This window comes from Elaeis guineensis, chromosome 5 (assembly GCF_000442705.2).
Source record: "Elaeis guineensis isolate ETL-2024a chromosome 5, EG11, whole genome shotgun sequence".
Lineage (NCBI taxonomy): Eukaryota > Viridiplantae > Streptophyta > Magnoliopsida > Arecales > Arecaceae > Elaeis > Elaeis guineensis.
This window is the reverse complement of record NC_025997.2, coordinates 16,060,931-16,081,847: the sequence shown is the minus strand read 5'-3', so window position 1 is coordinate 16,081,847 and position 20,917 is coordinate 16,060,931. Positions and strand designations below refer to the sequence as shown.

The 20,917-nt window shown below is 38.6% G+C and overlaps 2 protein-coding genes and 1 non-coding gene across 3 annotated transcripts; 1 reads left to right on the top strand and 2 right to left on the bottom strand.

Moving 5' to 3' along the window:
- Positions 1-2,353: 2,353 nt before the first annotated feature.
- On the top strand, positions 2,354-5,535 carry LOC105045010 (receptor-like protein kinase ANXUR2). Its single transcript, XM_010923161.4, has one exon. The coding sequence runs from the start codon at positions 2,641-2,643 to the stop codon at positions 5,251-5,253; it is 2,613 nt and encodes an 870-aa protein (XP_010921463.2). The 5' UTR covers positions 2,354-2,640; the 3' UTR covers positions 5,254-5,535.
- A 2,822-nt stretch (positions 5,536-8,357) lies between these two features.
- TRNAV-UAC (transfer RNA valine (anticodon UAC)) lies at positions 8,358-8,431 on the bottom strand. The gene has a single exon. It is a non-coding gene; the product is annotated as a tRNA-Val (tRNA).
- A 1,224-nt stretch (positions 8,432-9,655) lies between these two features.
- Positions 9,656-15,067, bottom strand: LOC105045009 (uncharacterized). The gene is made up of 9 exons (XM_010923160.3): positions 14,796-15,067; positions 12,779-13,306; positions 11,662-11,727; positions 11,401-11,567; positions 11,149-11,302; positions 10,954-11,041; positions 10,488-10,873; positions 10,248-10,352; positions 9,656-10,147 (listed from the first exon to the last, which is right to left on the bottom strand). The coding sequence occupies exons 1-9, from the start codon at positions 14,913-14,915 to the stop codon at positions 9,878-9,880; spliced, it is 1,884 nt and encodes a 627-aa protein (XP_010921462.1). The 5' UTR covers positions 14,916-15,067; the 3' UTR covers positions 9,656-9,877.
- Between the last annotated feature and the right edge of the window lie 5,850 nt (positions 15,068-20,917).

The following is a 20,917-nucleotide window of genomic DNA, read 5'->3' as shown; positions in this document are numbered from 1 at the left end:
GGGTGGGATGTCTTGGGTGCCAGTTGAGACCCAAGGCTCGAGCACGCAGGGCACGCCCCAACCCCATGTTTGCAATGCTGTCCAGCACCATTTCTCAATCCTAGCACTCTGCATACCGAGACCCAAATCATATACTTCTAATTAATTAATTAAATATCTAATTAATTAATCAAATCAATATTTATTTAATTAATTTTTTAATATCTAATTATACTTAATTAATATAATTTAAATAAAAAAATTAATTTTTAGTGACGGCATTAGTCGTTGCTAATACTCACAGCAAAAGGTGGGCTGCCATGTGGGATGAAGGCACGAGGGGATGGCTCGAGGATGAGACGCCTGCTCGGGGATGCGGCTGTGGAGACGAGGGTGTGGGGATGGATCCATGAGAAGGCAGCGTGAGTCGGGGCTGTGGGGTCAAGCCGGTAAGGCAGGGGCCACAGGGTTAGGGCCGCAGGCTGGGGGCGCCTAGGTAGGGCCTGTGGGGTCAGATCGGTGGGGTCAGGGCAGCGAGGTCGGGGCCGATGGGGTCGGGGCGACTATGAGCATGGTCGAAGTGCGGGCTTGGGGTTACAGGATGTCGGAGCGCAGGAAGGAGGGAACCGCCAGGAAGGGAGCATCAGGGAGGGGGAGAACCATCGGGAAGGAGGCACCAGAGAGGGGGGGAAGAAGGTGTCGGAGAGGGGGGAATTACGCGAAGGGGAGGGGATGAGGCACAAAAAAAATTTTTTCTCCTGCGGGTCAGGGAGTATTTTTAGTGGACTATTAACAACGACAAAGATGGCTGTCGCTAATGCCATCGGCATATCATAGTTTTGGTTAGCATATTAGCAACGGCAATCTTCAGTCTCTAAAAGCTAATCACCGTCGCTATTACTGTTATCAAAAAAAAAAAATTTTTCATAATTTTTAAATATTTTTTTTCAAAATTATTAGTGATGGTAATTTTTTTCGTTGCTAATAGCAGTAGATAATTAATTAATTTAATTATAATTATAACCAAAAAAATTTTAAAAAAATTAAATTTATTAGCGACGGCTTTTGCTGTCAGCTAATTTTTTGGGTCATTTTTGTGGTGGTTAAAGACTATTATTAGTGATGGATTTATTTTCCATCACTAATATTACAAATTATTGTAGTGAAAGGAGAGGTTCCTATGCCATCTTATATTAATTTACAAATATCAATAGTTATTTTTAATACAATGCTATCATATTTTATGCATGTGCACCTTACAACCTATTTTTACCTCAAAAATACTGCAACACCCTAATTGAATTTTAAGTTTAATATTTTCATATTTTAGTTTTGGATAATATTTCTATTGTGGTATAGAAGGAAGAACATCATTAGTCCCATATTGATTGTGAGTCAAGAATACTTTGATTTATATAAGAGGTGACCATTCTTCTCACGTGAGATATTTTTTGAAGGACAAAATTGTGAGATCCATAGGACTTGAATGGACAATACTTCGTGTACGAAACTACGAGCCTTTAGCCACAACAGTAGCATGCTAGGTGAGGTACCACCCCTACGATTATGGGGCTTCAACCTATCACAACCTTTCTTTATCCAGGATTGGGACCAGCCATGTATAAAATATAGGCAAAGTTACTCATAAGTTGGAATTATGGAAGAGTATATTAGAACATAAAAAGTTCAGGTTAAGAAGGACCAAGGTGGAATACAATGACTATTATATTTGGCCAGCAAACTGAACTTCATGCAGCAAATGTTTTCCGAAAGAATTTCCTTTCATAAATTTTTCATTTTTGTTAGAAGTGAGCAATCTAGAAATCATTTTATTAACAGTACACAGGCAATTAAGAAACGGCCTCAAGTAATTAATGCCTTGTGCTACCTTACAAGCTCAGATACCTATATAACTACATCAGTTACTTGAGAATGATCCAATGATCTCCACTTCACATACAGAGGCAGTTACTCCATAGCTGATCTTTTCCCCACTACTTCAAAGATCCAGCTTATAAGCTTTACCTCATGAAATCATTCGATCCAAGAGGCCGACGATCCAACGACAGAACACCATGGAGCCTTCTTTGGCTGTCTGGTTGTCATATATTAAATCCAGCACAGACTTCCCACAATCACAATGCACCTCACCTCAGACACGGCATACTAACCACCTTTTGGGGGGACGAACCGCTCCCTCTTCTGAAGCCACAACAGGGAACAAATCCAGTAATTATAACCTCCCCTCCACCCTAAGCGTTTCGCGCCGGAAAATAATAACCAATTTAGACCGCTTTCTTCTCCCACGCTCCCACCTCTAACGGCTAGCCTCCTCAATCAATGCAGCTCTCCTTCCTCCCTACCAAAAAGGAAAGAAAAAAAAAATCAAGCAAAGCAACAAAAAAACCGAGGAAAGAAAAACAAAATGTTCTATAATTTCCTCTTTTCTCTTTCTTTCTTCCGTTAATCTTCACCAATCCTTCCTTCCCCACTCCTCCAGCCATGGCTTAACCCAACCCACATGAAACCATATTGATACCCAAAAGAACCCACTCCTCTTGTTCTCCAAAAAGTACAAGAGGACTCTTTTCTATTCTACTCTTCTTCTTTTTCTCTTGTTTTCCTGTTTGCCAAAAGAATTACCAATCTTCTCTCCAAGCCATGTCCATTAGACTTCACCTCCTCTTCCTCTGTCTTCTCCTCGCTACCATCGCCGCTGCTGCCGACTCCCAGGGCTACACCCCCTCGGATTCATTTCTCGTAAACTGTGGCTCATCGTCCGACGCCGCTGACGCCGATGGCCGGAAATGGTCGGCGGACGACACCTCCAAGTTTGGCGTCTCCACGAAGAACTCAGCCACGGCGACCGCCGCCTCGCAAGACCCGTCGCTCCCCTCGGCGGTCCCGTACATGACGGCGAGGGTCTTCACGTCGGAATCCACCTACAAATTCTCCGTCAACAAGACAGCCCGCCATTGGATCCGCCTCCATTTCTATCCCTCCACCTACAACGGTCTCGCCCCCGAGAATTCCTATTTTGCGGTCTCCGCTTCGGGCGGCGTCACCCTCCTTCGCAACTTCAGTGCCTACATCACCACCAAGGCATTGACACAAGCCTACCTTGTTAAAGAATTCTCCATCATGCCGTCCTCCGATGGCTCGATAAGCCTCACCTTCACGCCATCAGACAAGTATGACGGCTCCTATGCTTTCATCAACGGAATTGAGATCATTTCCATGCCTGAAATCTTCAGTCAGCCGGCGAAAACGGTCGGATACTCTGATCGGACCACGGACGTTGGAAGCTCGGCACTGCAGACAGTGTATCGTCTCAATGTCGGCGGAGGGTATATTCCGGCAACCAATGACTCAGGTCTCAGCCGAACTTGGTACGATGACTCCCCATACATCTATGGCTCTGGCTTTGGTGTCACCTTCTCAGCTGGTGACAAGCTCAAGATCAAGTATTCAGACAGCACACCGCAGTATATGGCTCCGGTAGACGTCTACCGGACGGCGAGATCGATGGGCCCGGACAATTCAGTTAACATGAACTACAACCTCACTTGGATCCTCCAAGTTGATGGCAACTTCACTTACATGGTGAGGCTCCATTTCTGCGAGCTCCAGATGAGCAAAGTCAATCAGAGGGTGTTCGACATCTTCGTCGACAACCAGACGGCGGAGGCCTCCGTTGATGTCATTGCGTGGACCTCCAAGAAGGGTGTGCCGGTGTACAAGGACTATGTGGTGTTTATGACCGACGGCGCTGGTGATGAGGAGCTATGGGTGGCTTTGCACCCCTCTGCATCGGCGCAGCCTGAGTACTATGATTCCATCCTGAATGGTTTGGAGGTCTTCAAAGTGAATGACACCACTGGGAACTTGGCAGGACCGAATCCCGACCCCTCTGTGATGCTCACCGCAGCCGAAATGGATCCTAAACAGAAGGGGTTTTCCTCCAAATCCAGCAATCAGGCAAAAATTATCGGCGAGGCAGCCGGCGGGGCCGCTGCGGTGGGATTGGTCTTCGCCATCTGCTTTGCAGTGTATCAGCGCAAGAAGGAGGAGGTTGGGAAAGAGTCCAGTGGGGGATCAGCATGGTTGCCACTCTATGGAGGGAATTCGCATACGTCGGCGAGCAAGTCGACGATCTCCGGAAAGAGCACTGCGAGCAACCATGTGTCAGCCTTGGCTTCAAATCTTTGCAGGCATTTCTCCTTTGCTGAGATCAAACATGCAACGAAGAACTTCGATGAGTCACTTGTGATTGGAGTTGGTGGCTTCGGCAAGGTCTACAGAGGAACTATGGATGGAGGGCTCAAGGTGGCTATCAAGAGATCGAACCCTTCTTCAGAGCAGGGCGTTCACGAGTTCCGGACCGAGATCGAGATGCTTTCGAAGCTCCGGCACCGGCATTTGGTCTCGTTAATCGGTTTCTGCGAAGAGAATGGTGAGATGATCTTGGTTTATGATTACATGGCTCATGGGACTCTAAGGGAGCATCTATATAAGAGCAACACGCCTCCTCTGCCATGGAAGCAGAGGCTGGAAATTTGCATCGGAGCAGCAAAGGGACTTCACTACCTTCACACTGGTGCCAAGCATACCATAATTCACAGGGATGTGAAGACCACCAACATTCTCCTGGATGAGAAATGGGTTGCGAAAGTTTCAGACTTCGGATTGTCGAAGACCGGGCCGATGATGAATCAAACCCATGTCAGCACAATGGTGAAGGGAAGTTTTGGTTATTTAGATCCAGAGTACTTCAGGAGGCAGCAACTGACTGAAAAATCTGATGTCTACTCCTTTGGAGTGGTTCTCTTTGAGGTCCTGTGTGCAAGGCCAGCACTGAATCCAACTCTTCCAAGGGAGCAGGTTAGTCTTGCAGACTGGGCCTTGAATTGCCAAAGGAGGGGAGCTCTCGGCGACATCATCGATCCGAATGTCAAAGGAAAGATCGGTCCTGAGTGCTTGAAGAAGTTTGCAGAGACTGCAGAGAAGTGCTTGTCTGACCAAGGAGTTGATAGGCCTTATATGGGCGACGTGTTGTGGAATCTCGAGTTTGCTCTCCAATTGCAGGAGAATTTTGAGACAGGGAAGCCAGTGACAGCCGAAGCTCCTAGTAGCTTGGAGTCAGCTACCAGCGATGGTAACTCTGGTAGTCACAGCCCAATGGTGATTGGTGGTGGGAGTGAGGTGAGTGTGGACTCAGATGGCCAAAATGATAGCGTGGTGTTTTCCCAGCTCGTCAATCCAAAGGGGCGATGAGAAAATCTCTGACTGCTGCATGGATGAATAGCTTTAACAACTGTTAGTTGGCGTGGCAGTGGCATTTTGGTTGGTGATTGCAAAGGGATGAACAATAAAAACACTTCTGCCTTTTGGTTCTTTGAAGGGTCTTCCTTGGTTTGGTTGGTTTATTGTTTGTTCGTTATGTTATTTTAATGAACTATTTTATGCATAAAGGCAGGCTCTTTAAACTGATGGCAATCTGTATCGAAGAGTTCAAGCAAATGCTCATCTCTTGATCATAGGTCTGTGGCATTTATGTTGGTCTGTTTGTTGCTAACTCTTTCTGAGAATATTTGTTGGAAACCTATAATTTTTTGTCATTTAGTCTTAAATTATTCAATATGTTCATGGTAATCATATCTAATAACACTTTTAGACTCATTATCCTCATTCAGCAAGATGACTAGGATAAACTATTAGAGCATCCCTATGAGTTGTGTAACATTTCAGCTTTTGTTAGCTTTTGAAGCTTTTTTTTTGGTTAATGGGAAACCAAAGGAAAATACAAGTTTGGTCTATTAATATGAAAGATGATGGAAATGTAAAAGATAAAAGTAAAGCTCGCTAGTAAGCAGGCAGATTATTTGCATATTGCAAAGGTGAAGTATCTGTTAAAAATGTAATAATCTTTCTTTAAAAAAATGCGGTGTTTGCTATCCAAATTCATAAACTCTGCAATTATATGTTGCTTGTAGCATACTGAAAGAAATCCATGGCTTGTCATAAATTAGTGCATTAGGAGATGCTGCAAGAGACATGTAATATATTTTTATGATTGTGACAGGGAACAAAACGCATAGTTTAGAAAGATCACATTGTGTTGTTTTTACTCTATGTTCATAATATGTGCATAACAATTAGAATGATGATATCATGATGTTGACAGGAGGAACTTTTCTTTCTCCTCTCCGGTTCAGGTTGTTTGGAACACTCACAATGTGCATTGCACCATATTTGTTATTCTTCTTTTTTTTTTTTCAAGAAATATTTGCTTATTCTACTTGCGGATGGAGGAAAGATCCTTTGTCAGCCATTCTTTTTTTTTATGGTCTACAAGAAATTGTACATTGAGCATAATTAAATTCTTATATTTTACATTCATTTTCTTCATTTTGAAAATTGATACACTTAGTTTACAGTATCAGCATAATAACAGATTTCATTTCATCATCCATGGTTTTCTAGCTACCTTTTTATTATTATCTGAACTAACCGAGACCATAAGAACTTCATGTATCATGATACAGCACAATCCTTTTCTATCTGTAAGTAATTTACTAGATTCACTGTAAACATTAGATAATACTGTGAATTAGCAATCCTATTTAGGAATCTTGGTGAGGGATTCATAAAGACAACCCCAGATTTCTTCTAAGTAATCTCTGAGCATCATTACTCTCCTATCAGGTTTTACAATATGAGCAGCTAGGTTACTTAAACATCATTGCAAACGGTACTCTCACCCTCTGAAACTATAACTTACCTCTTGGTGCATAATATGAACCACAAATCTACCACCTGGGTATTCTCAAGGCTTTGCACAGGAGGAAGCAGGAGGATTGGTTGGGGACAGCTGAAAAGCCACTTTGATATATGAAACAGCATTGAAGTGTTGTTGTTGTTGTTGTTGTTATTAAAAGCAAACAAAAAAACCTTGTTTGACACATTGATGGATATCTTCATGTAGAAAACAAAAATAAGATGATGGTCAGTCATACGTGACACTAGTACATCACACTAGAAGATCTATTATGACTGATGAAGACTAAGAATGCGCAAATGAAGTACCAGAAGTTCAAATATGGAAATAAGATGTCCTTATTGCTCTTCCATGCATCCAAAGGAAAATACGTTATTAGTTGATTTTTTTTTTTCATTTTTTTCTGAGATTTGGATCTCCTGTACTTCCATGTTGAGGATATGTTGCCTTCTATTCCTTCATATAAAATAAAAAATAAATAAGTAAATAAAGTGGATTCTTGGTCTGTTTCTTTGTTGCATCGTAATATCAATTTTCGCTAAACGAGTTGATTATTTTCTTTTTAAGAATGGTCTCCTTTTACCCTCCCTTAAGCCATTGAATTTTGCCTAGCGTTCCTGAATGTTATGGTCTCCCTTTCCTTTTCATAAATAGATTGTACTGATAACTTTGCATCATAAATAACTCCATGCCATGAAATAAGATAGTGATCAAATGTTCGATTAAAATGGATAGAGAGGATAATACTTAAGGTTCATCCATCTCATCAATATTAATCCCAGTACTAGACAAGTGATGTAAAATTCGATATAATTTAATAAACCATGGACATAATGTCCACTTGACTTAAGCTAACAGACAAACAGCTACAGTTTGATCCATATCTAATTTCGAATTTTGAGATCTTGAAATGTTGGATGTTATTTGAAGAAAAGAGCAAAGAGGCCTTATGTGTTTGAATAATTGACTACTCTGGGCATTATTCTGCTTCAGAATATAGTATATCTTCACAATCATTGAAATACTATGTTGAGGATCCCCAATAGTATTTTATAAACTATGGTTTAAGGACATCCAAGCTACCTTTCGAATGTGAGAAGTAAAGAAATAAAAAATAAGGCAAATGAAAATTACGATTGAGTGGAAAAAGAAAAAGTTTATAATAATCATTCTTATTTATGGAAGTGATCTGCATCATTCTTTTATAACCATTTTTAATCATCAATTCTGAAAGGATGAGCAGCAACAATTGGATCTGCAGCTAAATTTAATTAATAGATTTTGAGATGTTGGACTTTGTTCGAAGAAAAAAAAAGTGATCATAATTAAGTACATTGGATATCTTCTGCTTCAAAACCTAATATATCTTCATCATCATTAAAATGCCTTCTTAAAGATCTTCAATAGCATTCTATAGTTGATAGATTAGGGACATCCAAGCCACCTTTCATGTGTGAAAAGTACAGAGATAAAAAAATAAAATTGAAGAAAATTAAATTTGAGTGAAAAGTAAAAATAAAAATAGAAGTAAAGATCAGAAAAGGAAGGTTTAACATAATAGTGAATGAAGATAAAATAAAGTTCAAAGAAAAACTTAGTATGGTGCTGCCCAGGTTCGAACTGGGGACCTTCAGTGTGTAAGACTGACGTGATAACCGACTACACCACAGCACCAGATGTTTTACAAAGTTTAGATTATACATTAATGTTTTATTCTGTAAATCAACATATTTACCATTTTGTCTTGAGATTGGGAGTGATGTCTCAATCGCCTATTGCTTATGTTCAGAAAAATTAAGAACTAGCCATGAGAATCTATGGAGAAAATTGATGTATCTAGTGCGTATCCCCTTATCAACTTGGCCAGTCTGTGGCAGCTACATTTCTAATAAAACCCCCACCTCGAGCAGCCTCACTTCAGCACCAATTCACGCCTAGACGATTTCTTGATACCAACCTTTATGCACTCCATTGATTCTCTGTCAAATAACAATAGAGCCTTAACACCCCTATTGCTGCTTACTAGATATTTTTGTTAATAATTTCAGCTTTTAATAAAATTGGGTGGCAATTCCTACTCCCCTTCCCTAAGAAAAAAAAAAAAAGAGAAAAGATATCTCAATCACCTATATGTTAGAATTATATCTTAAAGATCAACAATATAGTACATTCACACGAAGTCTACAAGTTATTTGTTCAAACTTGTGGTATGTAAATAGGTGTCCTTAAACCATCCAAAAGATAGGTTTATGGCTAGTATTAAAACCTGAAGCCTTTCATTTTCAATTAAGCAGACCTAAATTTATGGTTAAAATAATTAATTTTTTAAGAGACCATATGAATTGCGGAGGAACCGTCAAATGATTAGTTCTAAGTATGACTATGAGAGAGAAGTAATTATTCTGAAAAAAAAATAGCTGAGAGGGAAATGCTTTTTTAAAAAAATTTTCAATGATGTTTTTTTTCTATTTTGTTCTTTTGGCCGAGAATAGAGCTGGTCGAGGAAAAAAGCTGATCTCAAGTCACAAATTCATCTAGAAAAAAAAAAACCGAACCTACAACCGTGCTTCCATCAAGTTCTTGTGTTAAAAAGCAGTGAACCGCAGCCAGGATCAAAGAAACCACCCAAACCCAAACAGCAATCCACCCTCACCATCTTCTGTTCAGGCAGCACCATTAATTTAAAATACTGACATAAACTAAGTCAATTCACAAAAATATAACCACCACTGGAAATATTACTTCAAAAGATCCACCACTTTTGGAGTAGGAAGGAGAGTAATAACCGCAGCTAATGGTAGCACTCACAGATAAAAGCTTATAACAATCAGTCAGGTACAACTTATTAGATTGGCCATCACAAAATGACTGCAAACCAATTGACCAAACACCAGCCGATCGCTCGCAAGCAAACTACATCCAAATCAATATTTATATGTAAGATTAACAATAAAACGCCAAGGATGCCCTGCAGAAAGGGAACAAGGGCAAAGGAACAAAACCAACTGCAACAACAAATCCTAAAGCTAAACAACTCAAAAACTTCTATTCTTATTTCCAATATTAGAATTTACAGTACACGTCAATTCAAAAAGACTTCACGAGTGTTGTAGTTCAGTTCTAAGGTCCACTGCCTCCCCCAGGTCCTCCCAGAGTCAGGACAACACCTTGTAGATCACTGTTAAGCTTTGCTGGTTGGGCTTTGTCTCGGTGCGTCTGCCGCCCATGATGCCTGCATTCAGGCAGCACAAAGGTGGTCGGTTGTGGATGTTGCCTGCTATGGATGGGAAGAGCATGAGTGGGAGCAGTTGAACAATGCTGTGAAACAGCAGTGGAGCCTGTTAGACACTGAGAATGTACTGCAGGCCTTGAAGCTGCTACACCTGGTCCCTGATCATCGCAGTTCCATGACCAACAGATATTAGGATCGCTTCACCATGACCTTAGTTTTATTTTAAATTCGGTAAGGCAGAGAGAGTATATATCTTACGGGAGCAAACAAGACACCTCTGAGAATCTGGCCATTAACATAAGCAGTCATAAGGTACCCCGAGTCAAATGCTCCATCCACCATGCCATGAACCTCAGCTCCAATCTGTAAACAAACAAATGAGAATTGCCACACATATAATATATATATATATATATATATATATATAGAGAGAGAGAGAGAGAGAGAGAGAGAGAGAGATTTTGTCGAAGAGGATGAATTGTTGCAACAATAGCCTACCAATGGAAGAACAGCAGGCCTTGGCTGTGGCTTTTGATCTACAGCTAGAAATTGAACTTCTTGCCTTGCTTCCGGAAAAGCATGAAGAAATTGTGTTGTCTTTGGCTGTCTTGGGGATTCTCCACCGGATATATGTCCATCCAAAATAGTCCTTTGAACACCATTTAACGGCTCCCTCTGATGATGTAGCTTGTGGTGAACAACTTGTTGAGAGGGTCGAATGGAGTCATTGGCAGAAGTCGACAATTTCTTGATGGTATTTTGCTCTTGATCGGATAGTGAAGGAGATGAGTGCTGAGAAAGCGACAGAGAATGTTCTTCCTGTTCTGATTCAATTTCCCACACTCTAGCATCTCCAGTTTTCCTCCTTTTTGCTTTCATATTATCTGAGGTTAAAAGCAAATCTTGGGTATGAAACTCTGCATGTGGACAGTATATACTCATTTCAATATAGAACAAGGCTTACCCAAACCACGTAAAAGAGAGTTCCTTGGTTCTGCCTCCACTTCACGAGATTGCTGACAAAGTTCTCCACTTTTCAGAACCACATTTTTCTGCAGTACAATCATATACGATAGCTAACTTTGTAAGTAAAAAATGATGAAACAGAGCCACTTCATGTTATTAGGTCTTAGTACTTGAAAATCTAATTGTCACTTACCAAATTTTCTGTTCCTCTAAAAAATTTCCGCTTTTCTTGATTCCAGTGGTTACCAAAAATTTTGCACATGGAAATGTTGTAACGACCGTTAGGGTGCTCAGACCCTAACTGCAAAATCAGTACCTCATTGAGAGGGCGTTCATCCTCCCCGCAACTGCTAATGCAAAGCACAATTATTTGAAGCATTGACACATTAAAAGCAAATTGATCTCTTCAAACTCTAATGTAGAGGCATTGCACACAGAGACTTACCCTCCATATATAGCAATATCAGTGCCAGTGACTACAGCAGTATGAGAAAACCGCCCTTGTGGTTGTTGGCCACATATATCAAGTTGTGCCCATAAACAAGTGCCCAAGTCGAGAACCCAGACATCACTATAATATTGTTTATCACCTACTCCCCCTATAATGCAGACCTACATTACAAGCAGAAAAAAAATCAATGAGCTTTTTATCTCAGAAATCACCAAACAAAACTTGCTGGCTTCTGATACTTCACTGGATACTAGCCTTAGTCCCAATATTAACTGCTGCATGGCCTGCTCGGACTCCAGGTGAAGATCCTTGAACAGCCAACTGTAACAAAATATAATTATCACGAGATTCGAGAGCGAAATTCACTTGTTCAGGCCCTAATTTTAGCAGAATAATCCTAAAGCAGAGAGCACGACCAGCGTCATAGCTAAGTGAGAAAGCTTTGCCACTTGGCCAGCCAGAAATGTTCCTTTTTAATCTTACTTTTATAATGCAACCATGGTGCTTTCCCATGTGATTCATTGGGCTATCTGCTGGAGGATAGGACAGCAATGCAGGCATGAGAAGGCACTTAGATTTGATAATATGAATCAGAGAAGACATCACATGAATCTCTAGAGCAACAGTCTCGCTAAGACTGTCCAACAGAATTAAGATTCAGTAATTTCTTGACCAGATAGAATGAAACTATAGTGATATCTTAGGTGCCATTTTTGAAGCAGATGGGATTGCCCTGCAGCTAGAGTAGCCATAGCAATGGCTGATGTTTGAGTTCAAATTATGCAGCAGACCATGAATCTTCTAACAAAGTTTATGCTGCTTTAAATGAACGTGACAACAAAATGCTGTATTTAAAATACCAATATAAATAATTCAAATGCCAAATCCAGGACCATCCTAGAAATATGGAAATTCAACAATTATACTCCATAGAAGGATCTGTCAAGGTAGTATTGAAATGAATTTGGACACTAGTGAATGAATTTACGTTATGAAATATAAATTGTAATCAATATTCAGAGGTTGATTTTGGTTATCCTTTTAACAATAACTTCAACACATTACCCCCCTCCCTCCATCCTTCCGACTCTCACTCGCCTTATATTGAGATGCATGCAAAACTTGGCAATTGTTGACATTACTAATCAAACTATATGCTGATAGGCAAAGACACACGCATAATAAGACATGAGCTAATAAAGAGACAATTACAATCCACATGATGTACAAGCAATAGTTGTTTTTATTTGTAATTGTTTCAGGCATCCATTCAATGGATCACATTCCTTCAACTGGTGCCTTAATATGGAAGGAAAAAACATAAATATGGCAGAAAGGATGTTAAGATGAGAAAAAGATGAGTAATCCTTACCCTTGACCAAGTCATTGTGTCCATATCAAATACATCAACTTCTCCATGATAACGATCACCGCAATCACCACCATACATAAGAAGCTTATTGCCAACTGCAACTGCAGTGTGGCTATCTCTTGGAGCAGGTCTATCACCTTTCACTTCCGGAGAAGTCCATGTCATGCTCTTCAAGTCCAGTATATGAACATCATTCAAGTAATTTGCTTCCCCTTCTCCACTTCCTCCAAATATAACTAGTTTATCATCTCCTACCAATGTGGCAGTGTGGCTTTCACGAGGTGAAGGTGGGGTGCCTTTGTAATTGGGTTTGCTCCATTCCTTTGTCCGCAAATCTAATATATGAAGATCGTTCACCTTCCTCGAACCATTTGTACCTCCTAATACCACCATCTTGTGCCCTACGAGTGCCGTGCTGTGGCTGTCTCGGTTTCCAGGTTTTTGACCAGTTGTAACAAGGGAGCTCCAGGCCATGGTATCTAGATCAAGAGTGAGGACATCACTAAAATGTAATCCACCGCAACAGCCCTGCAGGGATAAGAGATGAAACTGTTCATACTTGTACAGAATCCAAATTAATTACATTTGCTTTCTGTCTCTGATAACAGATTTAGCAAAATGTATAGAGAAGCCATTAGTTATTAAAAAAAAGTTACAAGAACAAAGGTATCACACTCCCTCTCACCATGGTTGTTATCTCTCTCTCTCTCTCTCTCTCTCTGACTTTGTGTGCCAACAGTGATCTAGAACCTAGAAAGACCTCTGCTTCCTCCCCTTCCCTTACACTTTTCTGTACTCAAGAGAAAAAGGACAAAGTCACTAATCAAACACAAATTTCTTCTCTACCTAGGACTTTTAATTGTCCTAGCTCAATGTAGTATTTAATTTAGTAAAAAAACACTGGTCTTGAGAGAAAAAAAAAAAAAAGACAAGAAAGAAAGGAAAGAGATGAGAAAACAGGACTACAGCTACAAGCTTCATGGACATCTAGCAAAATCTATTCACCAACCGGTTTGCATTAAATTTTAACTTTAGCTACTTTTTACAAGATAGTAAATAATCCAAATTTGAGAGACTAAACTGGTTTTTACTGAGGTTATCTGAATGCGAGTGAACTTAATAGATCTCGTTCGGTATGGATATTGAACAGACGACGAGAAGGAAGACAAGTTAATGGCACAAATAATGTTTTCTGCTAAGTTAAATTAATTTACTTACGAGAGCAAATACAGGGCACCATTCCACCGAAAGAACATAAAAAACATATACATATTAAAACAGATCTAGAAGAAAACGAGGAAATAAACTCAACTCAACTCCAAATATATAGTTTTTAACATATGTCCAAAATTATTTTCTAACCAGAAAGTTCTTGTATTAGTTATATGATAAGATGAAAAAAAAAAAGGGTTTTTTTATAAAAAAAATTACGAAACATGTAGAAATCCTATCTCTTCTTTTAAGGGAAAAATAAAAAGAACCAGGCTAAGAACCAAAAACGTGTCTACCTCGAATAACTCGAAAATAAATATATTAAACTGAAGTTCAATACATACAGTGCAGAATATATGACTAAAGCGGCACAAGCTCCAAGAAATAACACTACAAAAATAGGCAGCAAGACAAAGTTTAATAAAACACTGGGATGTAAAGCATTCCTGGCTTGGCCTGCTAAATTAAGTACACTAAAATCAATCAACAGACAGAAAAAGCACCAACGTATATAAGACTACAAAAAGGTTTAAACTTCACAAATAACAATATAAAGGTAAGTAGCAGGACAAAGGTAAATCAAAACCTGTAGCAGAGAAAGCATAGCTTGATTAAGTTGCCAATAACTATTCTAAATACTCAAAGCATAAGCGAAGTAAAATCTAAAACTTTTGATGATCATGAATTATTCTTTACTTAATATACCAAGGACAAAATGCGGAAGCTAATAGAAAGGAACTCAATCTAGCAAGAAATACCATATCAAGGGGAACAGGCAGCAACTAAGGATTCATTTCATACTTACCCCAAAAACATAAACAACCCCTTCAAAGAAACAGGCCGAGTGCCCCCATCTCTCAGGAGGATTGAAGCCCACCACCTTTGGGTAGAGCCACATCGCCTTCCTCCTCTTCATCACGTCCATACCCAGTGATCCTATCTCCTCCTCGAGCACTACCAATAATGAAGAAGAAAGCACCCTAACCCTCCAAACCGCAGTTCTCAACACCCTCTTGTCATTGATAAGATTGGTAGGAAAGAAAGAGAGAGAGAGGAAGTGTCAAGAGGACTTGAGCGAGGCAAGTGAGATATAAGACATCAGTATCTGATGGACAAGAAAAGATGGGTGCTATCACGTCCTAACTACTGTGTCAACCAACAAGACACAGATGGTGGTGTGAAAACATCGCAAAGGAAATAAGAAGGAGAAAAGACCCAAGAAACTACCTTTCGAAAGATAACAGATAGGCCAGAGGGGTACAGAGGCTAAGCTCTCGGGTAACCCTTAGAGGAACGTTTATAGCCGTGGAGCGATATAATTCATGGGAGAGTGAGCATTACCGCAGATAACATAGAGCACAGACATGGTGGCCAAAGGGGAAGTATAGAGAGATGGAAAGAGAAGTGTGGGGTAGTGTGTGCATGGGAATGTGTGAGGTGTCACAAAACCTCTCAATGTCTCACTCCTTGGTTTATGTATCTCCTCCCTTTCCCTTCCTTTAAACCTGTCTAACTGAAAATGATGGGAGGTGGGAGCATTGGACTGTGTGAAGTGATGGGAAGTGTGTTTTGGGGTTTGATGTGTGGTTCAACAGTGAGAGAGAGAGACAGAGAGGAAATTGGTTTCTTTCGTGCTTCCTTTCCTTGCTCCCATTATTCTAGGAACTTGATAACCAGCTTCTCTTCTTGTTTAGATGCGCTTACCATGTTTTTATATCAGTGAGAAATGAGCACTAGCTGTAAGAAATGGGGGTGTATTTAGAGGGTCCTCCACCTGGATGGGGATCGGAAAGGGGTATTAAGCCTTGGTGTCATTGGGATTGATGAGTTGGGGAGGAAGGTTTCCCCCCTCTCACTCTCATTTATCTGAGCAGGGGGATTTCATTATTGATATGGATCTAGAGATGTCCATTCTCGAGATGGCCTAGGGGACTTAACCGGGCTTTGTTTTGCTTCCCAGCTTGGGTTTAGATTTGGCGCTTTGGAAACCGAGAAGGTGTTGCCTTCTTTCTCGAGAGAGGGGAGTGAGCAGGGTCACGCCAATTCTCGTACTCATAGTTTTGATCTTACCAAGTGGATTTCCGAGGCTCTGCTTGCATTGGGGAGGTGAGGGACAATAAGATTTGGGCACAAGCACAAAATAGGTGCGAAACTAGCGACACGTGGACTGTTAAATTAGGGCGACCGCTTGGGTTGTGGGGGGTGGTGCGGCGGGGCGCGCTGCAAATAGCACCAAAGTGCAAGGTGAATTCTGCACTTTGCCTGCTCAAAAGTCATAATGCAGGAAATTATGGTAAGAATGTGGCAAAATTTCTCATGTTCCGTCACTTTCTAGGATCCAGGTTAGCATCAATTCAGTAGGCATAAGCCTTCATGATTTTATGATCCTTATCATCTTAACCAAAGATTGATTTAAAGCCGACATCTAGGTTATGATGGACCAGACAAGATTCGTTCTTAAATTTTGAAAACCTTACAAATCTGAAATTGATTCATTGAAGATAAATCATATTTCATTTTTCTTAACCCTGCACTACAATTCTGATCTCTTTCATCATTCTCCATCTTTTGCAAATGCTTTTTCCATTTTAAGATGTTTTCCTTTATCATTGACATGATATTAAGAAAGCAAACAAGAAATGTGGAATTAAACATAGATGTGGCATATTTTCTACGATATAAGTTTGAGAGACTTTTTTAAAATTTTCGGTGTATTATATGACAGGTTAAATATTTTAAAAAAATATATAAGTGCTGTTTGGTATATCACCGGTGATATAATCACTGAGGTGATGTGATCACTAGAGTGATATGAATACTGAAATGATATGCAAATATTAGAATGATATGTGATCACCATGTTTAGTATATCACTGGAAATAAAACTTTACTGTATTTGGTATATCACCAAATAGTGATAGTGATAATATATAAAATATCATAAATAGCCTTATATATTAGTACATAATAATTATTTTATAATTTATTTAAATATTCTTCGTTCATAACTCTTCACAAAAATATATAGCAATAGTAATAATATTATTTATTTATTTATTTATTATTATTATAGATATTTATTTTAATAAATTTATTAAAATAATATTGTAATAATATTATATATAATCAGATTTGATTAGGCTCAGCCAATTTTAATCATCAATATCAGGACTTCCCATTGAGAATAATTTAGTCCATCAAAATAAAATGAAAAAAAAAAAGCATGAAGAATTTAACATGATCCATCCATGCCAATTAATCATATCTATCTATAAAAATAAAATAGATATCTAATAAATAAATAAATAATATCCATGTCATTTAAGTAAATCTGTCAATAAAAATAAAATTGATATCTAGTAGATAGACATCTATAAAAAAAATAATAAAAATTTTTATTTTCTTCTCAATTTACTGACCAGATATATTTTTATTCTAAAATAATTTCAGCGTATCACTAGAATCCGGTGATGTACTATCACTTGGAGTATGTGTGGTGATAGCATCACTACATTGTGCAGTGATGCTATCACTGAATTTATCACCGAATCCTTCATCACTTAATGTAATTTTATAACACCAAACAAAATGATCACATCATTTATCTTACGTCACTGAAATGATATAAAATATCATTTCCTACCAAACAGTCTCTAAAGTTGAACTTGAAACAAATCATCTCTAATGAAGTAATCAAAGTTGAAGGTTGAATAGGAAGCGAAGATGCATGAAACCCATTTTATCACACAGGTATCCTGTTTTCGCTCGTATATCTGACAGACTACCAAACTAGTCTCTTGTTTCATGGTTTAGATGGACAAAGAAGGGGACAATCCAAAAGGTGAAACCTAGATCCCACTCATATCTCTGGTCAGTTCGGACAATTCCAACTCCAAACACATCAAAGCCTACTCCCCTCAGTCACCTGCCTTCCTTTTTGATGGATTAAGACCTAAAATGACAATGTGCAAGACCTAAAATTATTTGAGCTAGACAAGGACCAGCCTCAGAGAGTTTGGATATATACAACCCACCTGTCCATCAAATCACAATCATCTACCAGACCCTCTTTCCTATTGATCTCCACCTGTGCATGAGCTGTACCCAACACAAGTTATCAATCACCCAACACACCATGAGGCAAAATCCTACCTTGCAAGCAACGGCCAAATACCCCATTGCAGGGGTAGAGTTAGGGGGCAGGACAAATCGATCTCCTCCACGTGAGTCTCACGTGATTGAGGACTGGTCTTGAGTAAACGGTCGGACCCGAGCGAAGCGGCTTTCCCCGTAGTGAGACAGTCAGAAAGAAGGCAATCTCGTGAGGAGCACGGAATCTAATGGCGGTACGTCGTGGCTACGCTGCCCTGCCGAGCCGAGCGAGAGGCGTTGGGGGGAGAGCGGAGCAGCGTAAGTCACGGGGAGACGTATCCCGTCTCGCGATCGCTACGATCGAGTGGATGTTTGGACTTTGGAAAATGGCGGTAGCGCATCGATTTCCGGGATTACATCGTAACTTGGAAAGCCCAAAGGGATTCGATTGCTTTCAATGCAAATCACCACAATATACAATACAACCACCACCTCACTCCTCTCCCTCTCTCTCGTTTGCTCCCTCGCCGAGGATTCTCTTCCTTACGTCAGCAACGCGCAATAGAGATCAGTTTTTTTTTTTTTTTTTTTTTTTTAACTAAATTATCCTGATCTCTCCGAAGGTTAGGGATAATTTCATGTTGCTACCCATTTCAGAAATATACATATAAATTTTTAATTAAATATAAAATTTTAAATTTTAAAAAAATACAAATTATTTTAAAATTTAAATAAATAAAAAAATGATGATATTAATAAAAATTATTAAATAAATTAATAATTTATTTCATAAAAAATATTCGAAAAAAATTATATATTATGTATATAGTAAAAATTAAATAATAAAATATATATTTCTAGAACACCGGATGGAAATACGTAGTTATCTCAAAATTTTAGGATGGCTATTATAATTTAATTTTTTTTTAAGAACCATGTGAGCTGTTGGTATTGTGGTTCAGACTTATTTATTTGATTGGATCAAAATTTTAAAAAAATTTTAAAATAGATCATATAATTATTAAAATATTAAATTATAAGATGAATTAGATTTTATTTATAAATATTTAAAATTATTTTTTGAGTAAATCCGATCTTTTTTTTTTTTTTTTTAAGATTCAAATTAGTCTGCTTAAAAGATAGTTCTAAATGCTTATAAATATAGATGTGATTCAATCTATAATACAATATTGTTAGTAGTTACATTGATTTAATTTATGGATCTAGCAACGCAAGCAAGATTTTAGTGTGATGTATATCCTTCAGAATATTATTGATGGCGACCGGAACCTTATGAGCCAAGTGAGCGCGTAAAGAAAGGCGTCGGATGAAATAGGCACCAAAGAGAAAACAAAGCCAACCTTCTTCTAACCCATAAAGATCGTTAAGATTCTTTAGGCGGTCAAGAGTCACGTCAGGTGAGAGTTACCTTGATTTCTTTTAGGTTTGCTCATGTAGGTCGCAACTAGCTTATTAATTATTCAAAATTTTAGGAAGTCGTCTTGCTTGAAAGTTACTTTGAGTGCTTGGAATGTTACCACATGCCCGTCTTTTTTTCTTTTTCTTTTTTTTAATGTTCATGATTTATTGTTTTGATGTGAGCGACGGTCGGTCCACTCAGTTTCAATTGACCAATAGCAGTATAAACCAAGCAATTATAAGTTCGAATATTTTCTTTAATTCGACTAATGTTGCCGAATGAAAGTAGCAGTATGAGTCGTGGGAGAAAGGATAATTTTTACGCATGATGCTATGATTGAATGGCCCAATTCCACTATGGATTATGTTCCAGGTTTGTAACTGTTGCGTGGCTGGTTATTGCTGTTTCGATGGGAGAATTGATATGCTGGTTAGAGGAGTTCATAATGGGGCTTTAGATCTCTATTTTTGCTTCTCTACATAACTTTGCTGATTATGACTGCCATATCTCAGGAAGATTTTATCACAGCCATATTCCAGGAAGATGCTGTTTCTGTTTATGTATTCTGGTAATATGTTGGTAGATGTTTCTTTGTCATTCCTTAGGACAAAGGAGACTGTTCTGCCAGATCATTTCTTCGCTTCATATGGAACTACTGCATTGCTACATTTGTAGTCTTTATAGTTTTCATAGGTGGCTGTACAATTGTTCCTTCACACTACAGAGGTACTTTCTATTTTTATCCTATTTCTTTGAGACTGATGCAAGGTTTTACATCTTTTGTATACTCTATATGTGTAATAATTCATGGTCTCATTCAAAAAAATCAGTCAAAGATAGTATTTGGGTTCTTTTATCCAATATAAGTATTTAAAATTTTTCCACCGAATAATCGATGTGGAACTAAATATACATTTATATGAATCTTTACGCATTCATTCCTTTTAAATCCTGACATTCTCATCGGACTAAGATCCAAATTTATGCATTTATTCATAAATACCACAATCGACCTATAATCAACCTAATGAACAAGTGCTGCAGTATCCAGTCCACATATGTCATGGGTCGTTCCGCTCTGATATCATTTATAACAATGCAGGATCTCACTCAAAAAATCAGTCAAAAGATATTATTTGGATTGTTTGATCTTACATAAGTAATTAAAATTTTTTTGATGAATAATCGATGTGGAACTAAATACATGCTGGCATGAATCATCACAGTATGATTCATATAATTAACTTTAAGTTTTAGTTGATATATCCACTTTAAGCATGTAACTTTAGCTTATGCTTAATATAAGATAGGGTTTCTTATTTATTAAAAAAAAAAAGAGGAGCCCAATACAACTGCTTAAAATTAAATATGAATTCAAACGAGTTTTTTTTCTATGAAACATCAGTTTTAAATCT